At 47.7% G+C, this 20230-nt stretch overlaps 8 protein-coding genes across 8 annotated transcripts; 5 read left to right on the top strand and 3 right to left on the bottom strand.

Moving 5' to 3' along the window:
• Positions 1–327: 327 nt before the first annotated feature.
• FIESC28_09018 (uncharacterized protein) lies at positions 328–1074 on the top strand (the record flags this gene model as incomplete). The annotated part of the gene is made up of 1 exon (XM_031163155.1): positions 328–1074. The coding sequence occupies one exon, from the start codon at positions 328–330 to the stop codon at positions 1072–1074; it is 747 nt and encodes a 248-aa protein (XP_031012733.1).
• A 4403-nt stretch (positions 1075–5477) lies between these two features.
• Positions 5478–6065, top strand: FIESC28_09019 (uncharacterized protein; the record flags this gene model as incomplete). The annotated part of the gene is made up of 2 exons (XM_031163156.1): positions 5478–5655; positions 5707–6065. The coding sequence occupies 2 exons, from the start codon at positions 5478–5480 to the stop codon at positions 6063–6065; spliced, it is 537 nt and encodes a 178-aa protein (XP_031012734.1).
• Positions 6066–7156: 1091 nt separating this feature from the next.
• On the top strand, positions 7157–8392 carry FIESC28_09020 (uncharacterized protein; the record flags this gene model as incomplete). The annotated part of the gene is made up of 3 exons (XM_031163157.1): positions 7157–7196; positions 7286–7566; positions 7619–8392. 3 exons carry the CDS (start codon positions 7157–7159, stop codon positions 8390–8392), a joined length of 1095 nt encoding a protein of 364 aa, XP_031012735.1.
• A 442-nt stretch (positions 8393–8834) lies between these two features.
• On the bottom strand, positions 8835–9188 carry FIESC28_09021 (uncharacterized protein; the record flags this gene model as incomplete). Its single annotated transcript, XM_031163158.1, has 3 exons — positions 8835–8899; positions 8967–9102; positions 9186–9188. The coding sequence occupies 3 exons, from the start codon at positions 9186–9188 to the stop codon at positions 8835–8837; spliced, it is 204 nt and encodes a 67-aa protein (XP_031012736.1).
• A 421-nt stretch (positions 9189–9609) lies between these two features.
• Positions 9610–10029, top strand: FIESC28_09022 (uncharacterized protein; the record flags this gene model as incomplete). The annotated part of the gene is made up of 3 exons (XM_031163159.1): positions 9610–9729; positions 9779–9905; positions 9962–10029. The coding sequence occupies 3 exons, from the start codon at positions 9610–9612 to the stop codon at positions 10027–10029; spliced, it is 315 nt and encodes a 104-aa protein (XP_031012737.1).
• Positions 10030–10254: 225 nt separating this feature from the next.
• On the bottom strand, positions 10255–12129 carry FIESC28_09023 (uncharacterized protein; the record flags this gene model as incomplete). The annotated part of the gene is made up of 3 exons (XM_031163160.1): positions 10255–10314; positions 10367–10899; positions 10950–12129. 3 exons carry the CDS (start codon positions 12127–12129, stop codon positions 10255–10257), a joined length of 1773 nt encoding a protein of 590 aa, XP_031012738.1.
• Positions 12130–13255: 1126 nt separating this feature from the next.
• Positions 13256–14031, bottom strand: FIESC28_09024 (uncharacterized protein; the record flags this gene model as incomplete). Its single annotated transcript, XM_031163161.1, has 4 exons — positions 13256–13376; positions 13453–13574; positions 13663–13878; positions 13981–14031. The coding sequence occupies 4 exons, from the start codon at positions 14029–14031 to the stop codon at positions 13256–13258; spliced, it is 510 nt and encodes a 169-aa protein (XP_031012739.1).
• Positions 14032–16259: 2228 nt separating this feature from the next.
• Positions 16260–18666, top strand: FIESC28_09025 (uncharacterized protein; the record flags this gene model as incomplete). Its single annotated transcript, XM_031163162.1, has 3 exons — positions 16260–16756; positions 16809–17099; positions 17151–18666. The coding sequence occupies 3 exons, from the start codon at positions 16260–16262 to the stop codon at positions 18664–18666; spliced, it is 2304 nt and encodes a 767-aa protein (XP_031012740.1).
• Positions 18667–20230: the final 1564 nt, after the last annotated feature.

The raw sequence follows: 20230 nt of genomic DNA on the forward strand, positions 1-20230 counted from the left end.
AAAGAGGAAGGTAGAGGTGCTAAGAAAGAGGTAGGACTATGGTGTAAGTAACCTGGCAGCAGCCTAGCGCTGCAGCACCAATAGGATCACTTAAATCAAGAACGCCACAAGTCGATGTGGTACTGACAGCCACAGTCACTCTAGCCTTGCTGACATAACGGGACCCATCGTCAAATTTCGAGATCAACGTTCGTGAGCTTGTGAGACTTTGACGTTGACTCTGAGGAGCGGCTGAATTGGTTGTCATTCGACCCATTGAACATTGTGAGTTCAATCGTCATTACCAATTTTCTCTCTGCAAATTTCTAATACCATGTCTCTAGCAAAATGAAGGGCGAACGACTCAGGTCAACATTTGGCCTGCTTCTGCAGAGCGGCAGTGCCTTTTCAAGGACAGGACAAATCCGACAACTTCACAAGACACGACCTGCGCATCCCATCCCTAAGCCTGTACCCTTCGTTCCCGATGTGCCGACTTTTCTCACCCTGATCGGCCGCGGCCTCAACAAATACGCCAACAAGTTCCCCTCATGGAACGCTCTCTTCTCCCTCACCTCGCCGCAACTCAAGGAGCTGGGCATCGAGCCACCACGAAACCGCCGATATCTTTTGCACTGGATGCAGCGATACAGAAAGGGATCCCTGGGACCTGGTGGAGATTTCCAGTATGTGAAGAACGGAGAGGCTGTTCTCAAGGTTGCGACACCACCACCTTCGACCTTGAGTGATACGAAATGGGTCGTCAACGTGCCCCACGACATCGCCCCCGCGGTTGAGGAAGAGGCTACTGATAAGCCCTCCAAGAAGGCCAAGAAGGCCCCAACGCATGTCAGCTCAGAACTAGTGCGACCAAACGGATACAAGGTCGTGGGTGCCCAAACGATCGCTGGACCTTATGCCCGACCTCTGGCCGGAGCTTCAGGAGTTATTGTGAAGGTTACAGAAGGAATGTGGGAGGACCGCCAGGGCCGCAAGATTGATGGTGGTGAGCGAAGAAGGGCCGAGACCAGGTTCAAGAAGAGATCTGCGGAGCGAAGAGCTGAGCGGGAGGCCGAGATGTTGGCCAACATGTAGTAGTTGGATAAGGGCCAAAAAAGACATGACATGTATATTTACCACTGTAGTTTTAGCAGATACGACTGGGGCTTATGAACAGCTGAGCAAAAGCATGTTTCACTCAAGTGTTGGTCTTGGGTTATTCGATGTGGTGAAAAGATTTGACCCAAGCGCAATGATACACGATATTATGTTTCTATGGACCGTTACTGTAAAATTGGATGGGTAAGTTCACGACGAATATATTCCGATAGTATCTGGGGTGTCACTGTGATAAATCACTGGTTTTAAGTCATTGAGCGATACTTTGATATTTACGTTATTGTGCTTCCCAGCAATGATGGCCGACTAGAACAATACAGGAATCTCAACTGTCTTACCCCAGATGGCTTTACTAGGCCTCTCGGTGTCAGAGTAATTGACCCCGGGGAGCATAAGAGACGAAACAACTTGGTCATTTTAGGTCAGTTTAGACCGGCAGGCTGCTTTATTTCTGTAGCCTAAGCATTAGAGGACAATTCTTCTGACATCCACCTGCTAGGTCCTGGAAGACCAAGGCTGCCCTGCATGAGCGTTCATTGAGCGGGCCGTCATCCCGTCAAAACTGCCTAGGTTAACCCCCGACCGATAGCAGGCTATGATAAAGCGTACGCAATGGCTCTAGTACGTGGTCTTGACACAGTCAAGTGATTTCATGTCGTCGTGCTACAGGAAGCCTACTAAGTTCTGCCTGCTGTTGAGACTGAACTAGACTTTGTGGTAACTTGTAAGTGGTGGCAGAACAATACACCACCCTTGGGGCATAGAATCAGATATTGCCTACTTAGTTTGTATTTACAACTGACTGAATAAGTATGCTTTGCGGGGTTGGGTAGCATTCTTCCGTCTTTAGATGGCAATCAACGTTTACTCCATCAAAGTTGTGTAGTTGTGTAACTGCTGACTTCTTTGTGCAGAAGTGACTCTTGTGCCACAACTTCTAGTCCAGCTTGGCGGGAAGTTACTAAGCCACGAAGAACTCCTAAACACTATGTTCGACAAAGACCCTGGATTTGTGGTTGTTGCTGTGATTGTGAAGCTGGGTACATTACCCGTACCCTGTACCAGATGCCTTATATGCAGGTGTGCTCTAGTGATGTTCACTTGAGTGTGAGATAACTATAATTATACATAAGACGACCTTTTCTCTCTGTTAAAATAACCAATGGTTCCCTTTTTCAATGAGTTTACTCCTCATTATTTGGCATAGGTGTTGTAGTTTGGGTGGGCTATGTTAAGGTCAAGGGATGGAATATGCAGCCACTTTCACAATACAAATGAGTCAGATATAGAATCACATCTCAGCTCTGAATACTAGTCATGTTTATGACTGTGGAGCTTATGGAATATGATCTCAATCATTTAGGATTTAACTTGCTAGATTATGGTTTATCGTTTCCTTTGATGTATGTGCCTATTCACCAGTGAATATTAAACACCGTATATCTTTTATGCAGTTGTCAAAGGCTCTATTCGCAATTGTTCGAGTTCGGTGACTTATAATTACAAACAGTAATGCATCTAGACGCGTTACTGAGAATGGCCCCCAACGTATCACGTTAGAGTTTCAGCTATCAAGGGACCTTTGTTTGGCATCTTACCGTTCAATAACTAAAGAAGTAACTATGACGAACGAGAGAAGAAAAGGCAAGGCCGCCTCCCCGGTGTCAAATCTAGGTGAAGCTTAACACGATGCAACATTGCAAAGGCTGCCTAAATATGGTCTCGAGGTTATCACAAGTACAGTATATGGGCGTCGATCATCCGATATCACCGATACAACCTGCGAAGACGCCAAGACGAGCTGAACTACCGATAAAAAGTCGTAGAGGTACTTCCCGATTGGTAATGGATCCTAAATAAATCGAGGTTTCCTGGAACTTTTCTAGCGACGGCAGATCACCAAATTGCGCTGGGTCACGCACGCCCTTTAGGAGACATCTAAGTACCTAGCGTGAGGGTTTTCTTCCAAGTCACATCTTCAGTATGACTCTTCATTTTATGCTTGAGGCTGCATAACTTTATTTCTCTTCAGTGATACTGTGATACAGTAAACTTATACTGGTTTCCTCCCAACCAGTTCAGTTATGTCATTGAGGAATGTCGTGCGAATGCGAACTCGTAATGGTTGTTACTCTTGTAGGGCTGAAGACTGCAGTAAACAGTTGGTGTTCGGCTCGGAGTTAAGTTAAAGATAGGCTTCAATCTTTACATCATCTATTCATCTGCCTGGATACTCTAATATCAACGTGTCTTTATATCTACCTACCTATACATGGATATACGTAACCTCTGAGACAGGCCATGATGTGGAAGCCTTAAGGCAACGATATTAACTACGCAAGGCAGCCCTTTTAGATAGTCTCCGTTAATTTCAACAGATAGGAGGGAAACAGACGGTGTGCAATGTAGAACAGAGCAAACAGGTACAGTGTCCATATCCAATGGCAGTCATCGGAATTGGTTCTCTCGGTACTGTACATAGTTCAGTTCCTAATAGTTGCAATGACTCTTATTAAATCCCTGTCACGAATACCCCGGCACCCAAGATCCGGGGATACCGGATCGACAGTGACATAATTACAAGGATTCAAAGAGACGAGTTCCTTAATTGTCCATCAATTGAATTGAGTTTCGCTTCTACAAATTCACCAAAATACTTCCCTGGTACAGCTGAATAGGTTACAATCACAACAGATCAGATCAGTTGTGCCGTATAAGCCACAATATCAGCATCCTGTTAATTGATTCAGGCCAATGATTGGCCTGACAGGGCTCGTTTTCTAGCGCATTCCTACCGTCTAATTCCCTCGTGGCATGGAGCTAAGCCTCTGTTTCCCCCGTCTCCGGCTCCGTCGTATCGCTCGCTCTCGGCCCATGATAGCCGTTTGCTCACCATTTCAGGGCGAGTGGCTTGGCAACGCTACTGTACCGTTCATTCACTCTTAGGATTCACGGACAGTGTAAGTGAACGAGTCCTGCATGGCATGATAACCCATGACAAGTTTCGAATGCACAAGACATGGGGCCTTGCAGAGAGGATTCGCGTGCAGAATATACATACGTATTCCCTTTCTATTCTGTTCCTTTTTGACGTAGATATTGTACGTGGGCACATACGTACTGTGGTTCCCAATCCGTCCTGGTTAAACTTGGCCCGGCCCAGACTATGGGGAACGCCAGGGGACGTTTGTAAGTCAAGACAGGGACTGTAGTCTGTACAGTAGGTGAGTGATTACTAGGTTCCTCGAGTATGACTCCTTCACCGTCATGGGTCCAGACAACTGCATGTTCCTGACGTACAGCAGATGAATCAGTTACTCGAATCGTATACTGCAATAGTAATAGGATACGTATGCATATTCAATGCACCACGAGACCTCGCGGCCTCAGTCACAAAGGAGGATTTCGGATCTGATAGTGCTCGTCTTTCACACCCTTTATCCTTACACACCCTTACACTTGCATCCCAGGCTTAGGCTCTCGGGAATTATACTCTAACCACAAGTCTCTCCCCCTGTAGAAATCCTCCTTGTTAGTCAAAGCAAAAAAAGAGGTCTCACCAATAGCCAAATTACCTACATACGCATTTGCCTCGTGCCCTCCTCGTAATCTCCATACGTCAATTCTGCCCTACCCGGCTGTTAAACCATCCATTACCTCACACCCATTTCCCAGGAAACAGTCAAACTCACCCCGGTCCTGGCCGATTCCATCGTCCCGCTGTCGCATGGGCCCTAGCTATTGGGTCCGTCAGGTACGGCCTATGATGGTCAAGGTTGTTTCGCTTTAGCTTAGCTTGTACTTAAAAGTTGTTGCCTTATAGATACATGTATGTGGCCTCGTCCCTTCATCTCGAGTTCTGTCTATATACTATTCTATACTATCAGAGTTAAATCGACTTCAGGATCAGATATTATCTATCAGTCTTATTATCATTTCATTCTTCAATCCTCAGAGTCTAAAGCTCAAGGTGCAATATCTTTCACTTAATTAGACTACATACAACTTGGCCCCCGATCTCCATCAGACAACAACTTCAACTTAGAATAAGAACCCTAGATATAAATGGTCTCCTACTGTTTGTATCTACAATCTCAACATCTTGGTCTTCAGCATCCTTATATATGAGCTTTTGCGAGTAGATGTCCTTGTCGCAACAGTCGTCATCAAATCTACAAACACCAGAAATTCAGATACAGAGTCCTTCTCCTGAGATTGCTAGTCAAGAGACACAACAGAAGGAGAAGACAAAAGACAAGCATTCTCGCTCGTCATCAAAACTTGCGCCACCGCATCGCAAGGGGTCATCTTCGTCAACTTCCAAGAACAAAGAAAAAGAGCATTCGTCGAAGCACTCACAAACCTCTGAAAAGAACAAGATGGGTGGAAGTTCAAGACATAGCTCGCATGGTTCTCACAGCTCCTCCAAGGGTAGCTCCTCATCACATTCTTCCAAAAAGTCAAAATCTACTCCAATAGATGATCTTGACTGGGCAGACATCGCAGATCCTGAAGAGAGACGAAGGGTCCAGAACCGAATCGCTCAGCGCAAGTTCCGTAAGACTCCCTATTCAACCAAATGTTTACAGTGGCTAATACGCAATATAGGAGAAAAGGCACGAGAGAACAAAGAGAGGACAGAGCGTGATTCCAGGAATCAGGAATATGCTGGCAACAGCTATCGAATCCCCTCCGCCAGTGACTTCAGCTCCTATTCAGAACCTTCAGGCCTTCCCTGGGGCAGCATGAACATTGGCCCCTTTGTCGGGAGAAGCCAAGAAGTTGAGAGTCGACACAGCAGTAGCAGGAGAGGAACACACAGCGCAGACGATAGCTTTGCGACAGGATACGGAGCTTCACCGTCCTACAACACACAGTGGTCGCAACAAGCCTATGGCGAGACCAGTGGTGCAGATGAATTCTACTACGACGATGCCTATCTGTACAACCCAAGCCCAGAACAATAGACTGGGATAATCGATTGTAAGTTCAGCTGCCTATGGTTCCAAAAGACGCCAACTGACCACAAATACAAGGGAGCATAGAAGATGCGAATAACCGAACCATTGTATCACGATTAATGTCACTATACGAACTATTGCACACACTCTTCTCTGGAGTTTCTCTGGTGATACCCCACTCGCTCACGCAAATCTGGTGTTTTTGGGCTGGATTTCTATTATTGGATGCGGCTGAGACTTTGAGACGAAGGCCAGGGATGGTCACAAGGGGGTGAAGAACTACCTAATTATAATGCTGGGACTGAGAGACAGGAGACGAGAATCTCTCTTGTCTCTTTCTATTCATAGATCATGCTGTAACTTACTTACTGTATACCTCACTCTGTTCTTGGCGTTTAAGATGGAGGCGAAGGAGGGATAAACTCCACACAATCGAACAGGCATTTAATCCTTTGACATGACGAGGGTTTTTCTATTTAAATATCTCAATGATCTGAAACATCAAGGCAAGAGGTTGTGTAGTTCGTATAAGCGGCTCGTAGTCTATGATACCTCTCCTCTTATAGCATAGTATCCCATATCCTGGGACTTCTTTGAAGCAAAGAGATGTTTCCTGGTCACCGACATTACTATCTGATGACAACTTCGATTAAACCTGATCCACCTTACTTGATATATGTAGATTTCTTCTCTCTCAAAATTAGAGAGGGCCTTACTTGACGATTTTTAGTATATCACAGATCACAGTCAAAGCAATGGCAGGAAGCTGTCTTACAGACTCAAGTAGCAACTACCTAATCGGGCAATCGCAGACTCCACATACTTCGATGTGGCTCGCACTTGACGCTTGCATCCCTGTCACCTTCTTCATATACCGCCCGGCAGAAAAAGTGGCAATTCTGCCTCTTAGTCGTGAATTCCGTGAAGCTATCGTCAATTCTTCTTTGCGCCATTCTTCACTACCATCTCTAACCACAAGGCATTGAAACCTCTATCTTCATATCATACGAACAAGTTTACCGACTAGAGCTTGAGACTCGTTTCCACCCATCGGGCCCTTTATCTAATCCTTTTCTCGACACTTCCAAATCAGCACCATGGGATCGCGCAACCCCGAGACAAAGGCCAAGGCCAAGGGTATGTTCAATCCCAGCTTTATGTTTACATTTATATTCTCCGCTACTATCTTTACCCTATACCGAAATTGCATCTAATACAAGTGCCAGGTAACAAGGTCCTCAAGGGCAAGGAGGCCATTCAAGAGGATCGCAAGGCTAAGAAGGTCGACAAAGCGGAGAAACGTGCTCAGAAGGAGGCCAAGGCCACTGCTGAGGTTAAGAAGGCCTCTGATGTTAAGAAGGACAAGTATGGACCAAAGCGAGTTGTCAATGACGCAAAGAAGCAAAAGCTCAAGCTCCGCGCCGATAAGCTAGAAAAGAAGGCAGCTGCGCTGCTCATTGAGGCTAAGAAAGCCGCTGCTCAGTACCAAGCTCTTCTCGATGCCGAGGTAAGATGATCACTTGGGGATGCATGTCCTGCATACTGATTGTGCCATACAGAAGAATGCGGCCGAGTCCAAGTCTGAGGAGAGTGATGACCAGAACATGGAAGATGCTGATGTCAACGAGGACGACAGTTCTTCCGACTCCGATAGTTCTTCTGAATCCGACACTTCAGAGGCTTCCGATGCCTCTGAGAACAAGGGTGGTGCCCCTGTCGAGAAGCAGCCTACCGAAGTCCCCGCCGACGTTCCCGCCGATGAGATCGTCATGAAGCACCGTCGATTGAGTAACGCCGGCTCCGAGCGAAGCCGCATCTCCGCCGCCGATGTCCCTGCGGGAGCAGAGGAGCCTGAAAAGCCCAAGAAGGAGAAAAAGGATAAGAAGGGAAAGAAAGAGAAGAAAGTGAGGGTCGTCGAGCCCGAGGAGGTGAAGGAAGAGGCTGTCGAATCTGAATCCGAGGACGAGGAGCCTAAGGTTTCAGAGAAGAAGGCGAAGAAAGACAAGAAGGAGAAGAAGGACAAGGCCGAGAAGAAGCGCAAGCGAGCGGCCGAGTCCGAGTCCAAGTCCAAGTCCAAAGCCAAGGACTCTGAAGAGCCCGCTGCTCAGGCTGAGAAATGGCAAGTCGACGATCTCGAAGGCGGTTCTGCTAGACAGGCCAAGTTCCTACGTCTGTTGGGAGGCAAGAAGGCCGGTGCTACTGCCCCTGCCGCTCATGGCTCCAAGGGCGCTTCTGATTCCACCAAGGCCGAAGCCGATATCCAGAGGCAATTTGAGGCTGGCATGAAGATGAAGAACGAGGGTGGAAGCAAGCGTCGTGGTCTTGGCGCGTAATTGTTCAAGATTTCGGAATTGGTATCGGCTAGCATCAGCAGGTCAAGTTCTTGTACAAAGGGCTATTGTTTTCATCTCACGGTTCATGGCATGGCGTCGGGTAGACAAAAAAGCAAAGAGATCAACCACTTGTTTTAATCTTCGAAAAGAAATCGATTTATGTTGAATTCAAATTGCGCCTGTTTCTCCCCAAATTCCCTGTGATATCAAGAAAGCTCCTCCAATGGCGAAATACAATACAGGTCTTGCCCCCTCTTGAGCTCTTTTTGGACGGTGGACTGGTGACCCACGCTCGTCTATAGCTATCGCGCGGCGCGAAGGCCGTTAACACCTCTTATACTCCAAAACATTGCGATGCCACCGCTTGAGCGAGACTTGGTCGGGGTATTTGTGTTGTTTGTTTTTGTGTGTATGTTTTTAATACAGATATTGAATCGAAAGCTTAACCGAAGAAGCGGGAGAGACCCTCAAAGACGAGACCACCGAAGATAACGAAGCCGAGGATGGCTAGAGAGGATATTGTTAGTATCTTGAACCGCTTTGCGACAAGAGCTTGGCTAGCTCGAGGACTTACTGATCCAGAACATAGAGATGGGAGACTTCTGAACCTTCTCAACGCGCTTCTTGACTTGTTGCTCGGCCTTGCCCATCTTGTTCTCATTGACCTTGGCAAAGGCCTCGTTGCGTCGTCGCTGCTGGGGAGTTTGCGCCTGGAAGAAAGGTATCATGTTAGCTCCATCTCCATCATGAGATCGACAGTGTCGAGTCAGGGTTCCACGGGTTAGCGATGTACCATCGTGTCTGAAGGTCAAGTGTTGACGAGTAGTAATAAAAATGGATAAACGAAAGGATTGAGATTGGTTATATAGGAGGAATCAAGTCGTTGAAAAGCGAATTGCTTCGGATATGGAAATTGCGAGTGTTCAAGTACTAGCTCAGAGATCGACTAGGGGACAGATTTCAGAGGCCTGTAAGTTAAATGGGCTGCTAACAATTTTGGGGACATGTGTTCCTTTCCCCTTATTAAAGACCGCGTATAAATGGGCAGGGGAGGCAGGTACCGTGCTAGGGACTGCTCCTTCCGTCCCCCACCCGGCCCCTCCCCCACTTGATGCGCCTTGCCGCCACAGTTCATGTGGCTGGTGTTTATGTGACTGAAGCTTATTGATTGCCTTTCGAATGTTCAGTTCAATTCACTACGGATACACATCAACATCATGATTTCCGCAGCATTGACGAGGCTACGGCCTGCAATTGCGCCAAGAAGCGTGTATAACAGAGGCTTGTTCTCGGTCAGCAGAAGGACGTATGCGAGCAAGACTCAGCCCAGCCCAACGGTACGCATACAAATATGTACAATTGATGCGTATACTGATAAAGCTACAGTCCCAATTCTATCGCACTTTCACACGGCCGATCGCAAAAACGCTTCTTATCGCTGTATTCGTATATCAGCTTGCATACTGGTCATGGGTGAAGCTTGAGACGGACGAGATCCGCGCCGAACGAGATGGTTGGTCTTGAAGAGTGCTTGCGACAAGACGAGCTGGCTAACATTGCTTTTTGTAGCGACTATCGAGACACTAGAAACGACTATCAAGGAGTACGATGCTGCGACAAAGGCGAAAAAGGTTTAGAGTCTAGATTGAAGACGAAAATTGAATTGCAGAACACAGAACAGTTGGGCTTTTTTTAAGGCTGCCAAATCACGTATAAATCATCTTAAAAAGGATGGTCATAATATGGTCAGGTTATTACAATACTATGTGGCCAAGGCATCTAAATCAACGCCATCTAAACTCCAAACATACCCAAGAATATGATTCCTCATAGCACCAAGCAGATCATCAATGACACCACGCTCAGTATAAATGTACCTGGATGTACAATATTTGCTGCACTGGTCTTCGTCCTCGCCTCGCCTGGGTAGTTACACGTTATACTACCAGTATCGGACCGCTGTCCATAGCTCACTTCGAAACTCGGGAAACCGGGTTGCGGACACTTGAGATTCATAGCAGAGGGACAAGACTGGACGACATCGTAGCAGATATCCTCGCAAGGCAATAACTCCTTGTAAGGGCCAGGGTTGACAGTTTCGTCGATCCAGGCGTTTCGTGAAGAGTTATTCGCAGATAACGTGAGCCCCTTTCGAAAATTATCAGGTAGTTCAGTTCCATTAGGGAGAGCCTGGAAAGCGTTGCGGACAACACTGTGCCTGCCACCACCCATAACATCCTCACAGCGAGGAATAGTGACGGTGCAGAGCCAGCGCTTATAGGCCTGGCGACAGTCATCACAATCTCGCGCGAGCGAGTAGCGTGACTCGGGGGGTGTCTCGCAGGGCATCTGCATCAGAACCTTCTCAAAGTTGGCATACATCTTTCTGGCGTAGTCATCATAGTGTTTTGCCAGTGCCGTGTTGTTGAACTTCTTTTCATTGCCTGGAACAGCATATTGTGTCTCGTTGCAGAAGTCGAGATTTGTGACCATCTTGCAGTTGGAGCCTAAAGAGGTTAACTGTGAATAAGATACCCGAATTGTAATTTTGGCTTACTGGATGATGTCTGAAATGAGGTGGCACGGTAGACTGTACCTCCACCGCCTGTTGTTTGACCAGCGCGCTTGCTGTTACCTTCTGGCATCTTGACAAGGATGCCAGAGTACGATGTACTGTGGTTGAGGCCTGCGATTAAGAACTGTTGCTTGGGCAGCTGGCCAGGCCCTCGTGTCGTAACACCAGTGGTAACTAGGTCATTGTGTCGCCCTGTCTTATTGCCGTTCGCCCAAATTTCAGCGCTCTGGGTGAGGCCACACGCTGAGTGTCGCAGGCCATCAATAGACTTTAATTTTTCATCACCAACAAATAATTGGTAAGGAGGCGGCCTTTTCATAATCTGCTGAGTCTCACTTGAGTCCTCGGTCAAATTACTAGTAACAAGAAGTGCCGATGTTGAATCAAAATCCATCAACAACAGCCGAGCGGTACCGTCCTGGGAGTCATAGTTGTGGTAATATTCGTCGAAAGATATCGCGATCTGATATTTCCAATCCCCGCTGTGCTTTTTTGTAATGTTTGGGGCCGCTACACTGATATAGATTGCATCAGTTGCATTAACAGTGACCATGGCTGCACCCTCATCGAAAGGTACTCTTTGAAGATCGGGATTCGTCTTGTTATAGTTGGACAAGTCAGGGCACTTGATTTTGCTCGATGTTGAAGTATAGAGACTGAGTTGTGGTGCTGTTTCAGGATTGTTGTCCTTATCCGTAGAATTCAGTGTTGGTCTCGAGCAGGTGTTTGCGGATATATAAACGGTCTTTGATTCTGCTCGGCGGGAATTTCGATGACCAGACTCCTCCTTTCCATCATCCCTCGATTCATGAGTGTCGTCGCTCCTCTTATCATTGCCGAATAATATCTTTTTATCCACGACGTAACAGATAGTCTCTCCAGGACTCACTGGTCGACTATCCGGGCCATTGTTGGTCAGAAGCGGTTGTTCGGCTGGCGCACGACCGAGTATACTGCGATCGAATACGCCAAAGTCAGGTTCGTATTTCAGATCGAATGCATCGCTTCGTTCGATCAGTAGTTCGGTATCGAATACGGAGTCATGCAATAGTTCCGTCGCATCAGCACTTCCAGAAGCGCAGAGTAACAGACTCAACACTAGGGCTAGTGTGTACGTTATTGTCGACGTAGGTAGTCGTATTATGGGCGCATTGGGTATCATGATGGTGGGCGTTCCCTCCAGGGGCCTTCGCCTTTTCGCTGGGTACAACTTCGATCTAGTGACGCGCAATCAGGAAACGAGTGTTGATTTTCGTAGCACGAAGACTGTTAACGGGATAGGGTCATTGCAAAACCTCCCAAAGTCGTGTTTTGGGCGATCTCGTCTTTATTGGCAAGCCTCAATCGAATAAATAAAAAGTGAAGATGAAATCCCTAGGCAGTTCAGCCCAGGATAAGGTTTCAATGCTACTGCTGACATCGCCGACACTAATTCAATACGCCAAGCAGGGACTGGCCCAGCCTCAAGGGGAAGTGAGGCGCAGTTATCCGTCTCGGGATGCTGCACCGCCACAAACGGCCCAGCGGTACAGTAGGGTAGCTGCATCAGGTTCGTAGCGGTCGGGGCCTCGGGACTTTTTGGGTCTGGGCGAACCCACGAACGGTTACAAAAAGCTTGGACCATGCTAAAAATAAGGGATCCTTGGGCTAGCTGTTGACCAACCCAACTTGGGCGCTACGTCAAGGTCACGCCAGATCGGATCAGATCTTGGTCCGAGAGCTTGAGCTTGAACTACCAGTAACAAACTGATGATTAGTGACATACTGTACCTTTCTTTCCTTTCAATGTTAAACGTTGTATGAGTAAGGTGTAGAAAACATGGCACGCGACAGTTGTAAGGTGTCTTACAAATTAGGGGACCTCCCGTCTCAGGTCTTCAACACCGCACTGCAGATCAAAAAATTGAGGAGATGTGGGGTAAGCAAATCGACATAATCGCGAAACGTGTTCTCGTGACACTCAAACAGAGCGTCTCTCAAAGTAATTCTAGTCAATACCTGTGGCATTCATTCATCACCCAGACTGTGCCGTACGACAAGTCTCCTTCAAGTTGAAACAGCTGCCCAATGCAGCGTGTTTGCTTCTCACTCTCACTCTAACCTGTATACTTCCTAACCATGTTACTAATCCTTCTCGTCCTCCTTCGAGTCGAGCAGCTATTTTGAAAGCTACTCCGTTCCTAAGAGACAACAATTTTTCCGTTCATATATAACCGAGAGTACTTGGTCCGGGTCACGCGGTGTACGCGAGATTTGGATTAGCGACCAAGATGCATGCCCAAGACCATTTACTCGGTCTTGTCAAGGCCGTCAGCCTTGGCACGGAGGCCAGAGGCGGTAGAGCCAGACTGCTGGAAGTATCGGCCGAGGGTAGGGGCCAGGAAAGATCGGAAGATGAGCTCGGCACCCCTATCCAAGTCAGTATTTGAACAAAATCCTTCACAGAGCGGGGCGGGTGCAGGTGCAGACCCGCATTAGAACTCACCGGAAGGCAGGGAGAGAGAGCCAGAGGAGGAAGATAAACTTGAAGACAAAGTAGAAGGGGAACCAGTAGACGACCTGGACGAAGCTCTCGATTACGGTAAAAAGAGCGAAAACGACCCAATACTGCACAAACAGTTAGTAAATCTACTGCCACGCAGAGGCCGGTGAATCTCGGGATCCGCTCCGGCGGCTAGGAAAGAAGGCCACGTACAGTCAACCACTGAGTATCATCCTCCTTGTGGTGGCTAAACAGCGCACCGAGCGAGTAGTAGGTGGGAATAACGAAACCAGCAAAGTTGGTAAGAAGCTGACCGCCGAGGTTGAAGATGATGAGGAAGAAGTAGAGAGCTCCGACACCGATGACGGCGTAGGCCTTGGGAACACCAGCCTGCTTCTCAAGGTTGTTGAGGGCGGGGTATTTGGAAAGCTAGATAATAGGAAAACAGTCGTCAGCATTTGATCCGAATCGTGCGGTTGCGCAATTTGTTTCGACTGCGAGAGCGAACAGATGGCAGCATCGAGAACATACCTCACGGTCGAGCTGACCAAGGTACTGTTGAGCCTTGTCTTGAGCGGACATTGTTGGTAATGCTGTAGCAATAAGTGGTGATGTTGAAGTGTCGAGTGATGGTATAAAGGTAGAGTTGTAAAAAAAGACGTTGGAGGGGTTTGGTGTGAAATAGCTGACTTAGCGTCCAATACGTAAGAGGAGCACAGATGGTAGAATGGAAGAGGTCAACTAATAAAGAGGCAGGGCAGCTTTTATCGCAGCGCTAGCTCCAGCTGAGATGGGGGGGAAGATAATGGAACCTTAACCTCCACTACCTGCTACGTAGGGTAAGTACGGTAAGTCGGAAGCGAAGCGGGAACAAATTTGGCGCGGAGTCAGTTGAAAGGAACAGTGTGTCACTGGCTTGTGACCCTGTACGATGAGGTACAGTGAGTGATTCTTTGTGAGGTGAGTTGTTAAGCTGATCACTTTAGGGTGAGTGATGGTGTGCAGGTGATGTAGTTTGAAGATTTAGTATTTACTATAAAATAACCCGACTGTCAGTCTCAAGAACCTTAGAGGATAGCTCTATTTACACTGGTTAGTATTACCCTGCTATTTATTTCCTCCAACGCGAAAGTTTGGTCATGTTCCAATATCCATCTTCAGCTCATGATAAGGTACTGAGCCACAAGGACTGTTCGTCATTGTTAGTCTCGATGATTCCGGGTATGACGCAAGGAGGTACTTTGTTCTTCAGCGCTAATATACATCATTACATGTATACACACTAGTACCTACCCAAGAAAAACAAACGAAACCTAAACAATTACATCATTTCATGGCTGTGAGCATGAACGCCCCAAGCGTTACAAGCAACACCAAAAGGGGGGTTATAGGAGGCTTCATATCTGCACAGGGTGAGTTCACCACAAACTTGCGGGACGTATCGGTCAATGCCATGCAATGAGGCAAAGCAACGCGATATATGCCAAATAAATATTGTCTGTCAAAACAGGTTGTACGCGCGGAGGCGGCTTTCAAGCCATCCAGACCTGCTTATCGATTGTCTTATGTGTTCCTCATGGGCAGAGGATTGTGACTGTGATTATGATCTCGTGAGCATATCATATACACGACCGCCCGCTGGTCTTATACAGTAGAGCATGTGCTTTCTTGACATCTCACACCTCCCCTAGACAACTGAACGTCCACCAAGCACGTTGATCTTGGCTGAATCACTTATTGCCCGCCGTTATTCAAGCTGCAATGCACAAGCAGCAGATGTTCAGGGCAACCGTCATGTCCCCCATAGCTAGAATGGATATCCTTCTCACAGCGAACACCTTTGACTGGGAATAGACTAGCAGATGCAAGCCTCAAAGACAGAGATCGAGACACGATCGTACAGGACTGTATGCGCGACCAGTCAAGACTCGTAAACCATGAGAGCAGGAATTTCGGCTAATTTACGGTCTCGAAATGAGCACCAGACAATCCAATCCGATGAAGCTCGAGTAAGACACGCCAATAGAACATGTGGATAGTCTCCACCCGTATTATCTAATGCAACGGACGACTTCGATAGGCTCGTTGAGGTCCAGGACTGTCTCCATTCCTCGTTGACCTCGCAACGACAACACAAGCACAACAACAGTTCCAGCAAAGACATCCTATTACCTACCTTCAGCACCGCGCCCAAGATAACCCGCGCAGCCCCTTGCGCGGTATTATTGTGATTCGCTTCTGTCGAATCAGCCATTGCTGCATTTTTTGTTGTTTCTTGACATCGTGGTTGTGGTTCTTTTCTCCCTCGAGTTTCATTGTTGTTGAATCGGCGCATCCGGGCCCCCCCCAGCCAATGTTTGTTGTTTGCTAGCCCACAAATTCCTCGACTCTACCTAAATCAACAACGTCCCCGTCTCTCATCTAAGTACCTACCGTACCTATGGAGTGTGAGTAAACTTTCTCCCTGTTTTTATTTTACTTTACTTCCTCCCCTCAAGCCTCCTCTGGCCAAGCAACAAACTCAATTCTCGATCCTCTCAATCACGACGCGATTCCCCTCGTTCCCCTCGGCCTTAACAAGCATAAAACTTTCTTGTCCTCCTTACAAAGAACCTTCTCCTCTCTCCATGTCCAAACTTGACAATTGTTGACACATCCTTGGACCATCAGTGGATAGTATTTCAGCTGCTGGGCAAACCCAAGCTCTGACAGCCCGTTCCTCCGTTCGATCGGCCAGACGCCCTCTATCCCAGGCTTCAACAGCTTCACTCAACAGCCTGGAGCAACCAAGCTTTGCCGACACGTCGGACATGTACTCCGGCCAATGGTTGCCCGATGAGCATGCCGCCCAGATGCTGGCGCATACTCATGGCCACGTTAAAGATATGGGCGCTGCCCAGATGTCGACAGACGAAATGTTGATGCAGGCTGCGACACATATGCAGGGTAACCAAGACTTCCCCATGAATGCGTCCATGGGCCACCATCCCTTGCAATACCAACAAAGACAACCTGCGCAACGGCATCCCCTTCCTGCTGAGCAGTACGGCAACAATGCCAGCTTTACGGAGGGGGAAAGCCAATTGGCAGAACGCGATGAAAACGACGAAGGCGATTCTCTCATGGCCGCTATGGTCGGAGCCCCGAGAGCCACGACAACTCGATCGAGCGCAAACAACGAGCTGGAGATGAGGCAACTGTTTGCTGCCAACAGACATCGTGCTCTCAATGAAGTGGCGCAAGAATTGCACGGCAATGAGCGAGGCCCCAACTCAGAGCGGACGCGACAGGTCTTTGCTATGCTTTGGTATGTCGTTGGTGTGTCAATTTATGACTGGGATACGCGCTGACCATAATAGGATCAACTCAGTTTGTGCCACGGGCAAAGGATCTGTCCCTCGAGGACGGGTATACGCCAATTACGCTTCCCAATGTGCCAATGAGAGAATAACTGTACTCAACCCTGCTAGTTTCGGGAAACTTGTTCGCGTATTATTCCCTGGTCTCAAGACAAGGCGGTTGGGTGTTCGTGGAGAGTCAAAATACCACTATGTGAACTTCACACTTCGTGAGGAAGCCGATATCCCTGAACATCCGATTCAGACGGCTCGCCCTACGTCTGAAGCCGCGACAATCACCCCGAACTTCAAGTCAGATATGGCCCTGCCTCGCATTATGTATACCTACTGACCAATGTTTAGCCAATCGCCAACCCTACCCAACAACAACATGAATCAAAATGCGCTCCTTTCACCTAATATCGGCACCGAAACGAAGCCTGTCGCAACCTCACGCCAATCCGGTTTCCAGTCCCACAGTCTATACAACGAACATATGATTAGAAATCTTGACAGTATCAACTCTACCAATACAAAGACCCAACTCGAGCTGGCTTTCCCTCCAGCGGACGAAAAACAAGGCGACCCCGCAGATCCTCTGCCTCTGCCTCCTATCGAAAGGTTCCTTCCTCCGAACACCGATCCTGATGCTGCCAAGTCTTTATCAGCATTATATCGCTCCCACTGTACATCGCTCGTCGAGTGTATTCGATACTGCAGGGAGAAGACTTTTTTCCATCTGTATACGTCTTTCCAGGGAACATTAACCATGCCCGTGCAGAAATTGCTTGGGAACCCAGCTTTGGCGGCTTGGATTGAGGAATGTGATTTTGTCCTCTATCAACGCATGATGACAATTGTCTCGCTCCTTACACTTCAAGTCGTGCCAAAGCAAGTGCTAGATGCTTTGAGGGCCATCTCGGATAAACTGGTCTACCACATTCGGGAGTCTTTCCAGGGCCAGCCCCAACATGTTCTTCGAGCCAAGGAAGCACCCGCAACATTATTTGCTGGACTTCTCGATCGTGCACTCAGAGTAAACTTGACGGCCCACGCAGCAGCGAACATGCTTGTATCTGCCCCGAATCGCACGCAGATGTATCTGGATTGGATCCACATGATCCGAGTTCGAAAGGTTGCCGAGTGCGTACCCACGCGAGGCATGGACGATGTAGTGAATGCTCTCATTCACGATATACGAACCCTCCTGAACCCTATCAACGTGCCCTACGAAATGGAGATCATCACTTTCTACGGAGAACTCGGCCAACGTAATGACCAGTCACTGGGTGATGAGAGCAAGAGCTCTACTCCTCCCAATGTTCTGGAGCCCTGGGTTGATTATCTCAAACGCCTTCCCGAAAAGTTCCCTTACGCCTCGCACACCGATATCGTGTGGTGTATCGAGCGTATCGGCACAACAGTGATGCGCGAGATCACAATGTCTGGAGGTAAGAGCTTCGGTTCTTGGTGGGTGACAAAAACATGGGTGGATGAGATGGTGAGCTTTTTGGTGGAGTCAGGAGGATTCATGAAGCAGAAGAGTAGCCAGATGACGGGGGCAAACACAGCCACCCCTCCTCCTCAGGCAGCGAAAGACAAAAGCCGACAAAATTCCCGATACAGCACTGGCAGCGATGAACTCAACCTAAGCAATGCGTCTCAGAACCAAGGGGAACGTGCGCCGTTTCCTCCCGCCTCCAACAAAGTGAATCAAAACTCGATGAACATGGGTGGCGGCGACATTCATGATGACAGCGGAATTGGGATTAGAACCCCCGAGGAAGACTTTCAGCTGGACAAGTTTGACTACGCCGGCACTGAAAACCAGGAGCATGACATGCTGACAGGAACGGAGTTTGCTACAGGCGACATGTAGAGCATTTGACACAGGGCCAGCATGGTTGTGTATTGTCGAGCTAATATGGAGGAGACTGGCGTTCTGGGGCTGAGACGGTTTATACCCTTTGGTGATTTAATGGTGTCCAGCAGTTCCGCAGAGAGAGGTCTGTCTTATTCTCGAATCAGACACGATGGGACGAGGGTACGAAGATACGATGATGGTCTTGGGATCCTGTGTGACTGGCAGAGGTCCATTGGAAGACGTGTTCAATTTTTGTGTTCATCTTATAATGCTTGGGATAAGGAGTCGCAGCATAACAGTACCTGGGTATGGCGTTTAGGTTATCCGACGAATCTGAGGATTGGTTGGACAAGAAAGGGTATGGCTGTCTGTTTGAGTATAGTACCCAGTAATTGTTTTCATGGGAAAATCCAAGTAATATCTACTGATCTACCAACAATGGTCACTGACCTAGTTCCTATCTGCTTGGCTTTCGACTCTGCTAGTCTAGTTGACAGGGCAAAGTTCTGAGTTTGATTGGTTGATTTATGTCATGTATGAGTGATCTGCTACTGATGAGGATGGATTTCTGATGTATAGTCATGTCACTATGGCCTCTCTATATACTATTCCCAGTATTACTCTGCCTTGTCTTTGGGCCCTTTCACTCATCGAAGCAAGCCAATAGACTGTATGGTTGTAAAGCAAAGGCTTCTATAGTGGTATATGCCTCTAATATGGCCTCTCGACTTCCCTACTGGGGTCATGGTCGGGGATTGCTTACCACTAGCGCTGTGGGGAACGAAGCCAAACCAAGAAAAAAAGAAGGGCCAGAGCCGAAGACGGAACATGGAACCAAGGCCGAGTCATACAGAGGTAGAGAAATACACGGCTGGTAGCTTTCTTACCCTTGTGGATGAGCTGTTATTCGGAGCTCACTTCGGTCTTGTTTCTGATGACTGTGCAATGGCATGACAGAGTAAATGGATATAAGGATGATCTCTCATCGTTGGGTGTGTTCTAAGAAACAAAAACTCTGTTGTTGATCTTGTCGACCGCATCCAATTATCTTGAACCTTGTCTCCGTTCCCGGACGGGTTGTACATTCATATCCAGCTTTCGAGATTGGTGGAATCTTGATACGATATTTGTATAACCTCAAGGACACGTCCACTTTACTCAAGTTCATTCTTTAATCTTTTATATATATATATTACAAGATCAATCTTGAGGTATACACAAAGGTTACCGACACCACAACCAGCTTCCAGTCGACCATTTCTGTCAAGAAACAGCCACATCATATCAGCTTTCTCACATTACATTACTCAGTGGGTTCATTCTCGTTTGAGAAATACGGAGGTGACTCGGCGCTTGTCCGTGGGTACCTACTTCAACTCACTCAGTGGGCTGTACTGTCCGGACGGCATCGGTACCTTAATTTATTAGTGCCTCACTCAATTGAGAAACTTTTTTTCCCTCGTTCGCTCTGTTACTCAGCCCGGAAAAAAACGAACTCCACCACCGCCAACAGTTCATCGTCAGCAACTACCAGCCATTGAATTGGATCCACGTTGAAAGGATTTATTTTCTTGTCTGT

Source organism: Fusarium coffeatum (assembly GCF_003316985.1).
Source record: "Fusarium coffeatum strain FIESC_28 chromosome Unknown BRIP53273_contig_221, whole genome shotgun sequence".
NCBI lineage: Eukaryota > Fungi > Ascomycota > Sordariomycetes > Hypocreales > Nectriaceae > Fusarium > Fusarium coffeatum.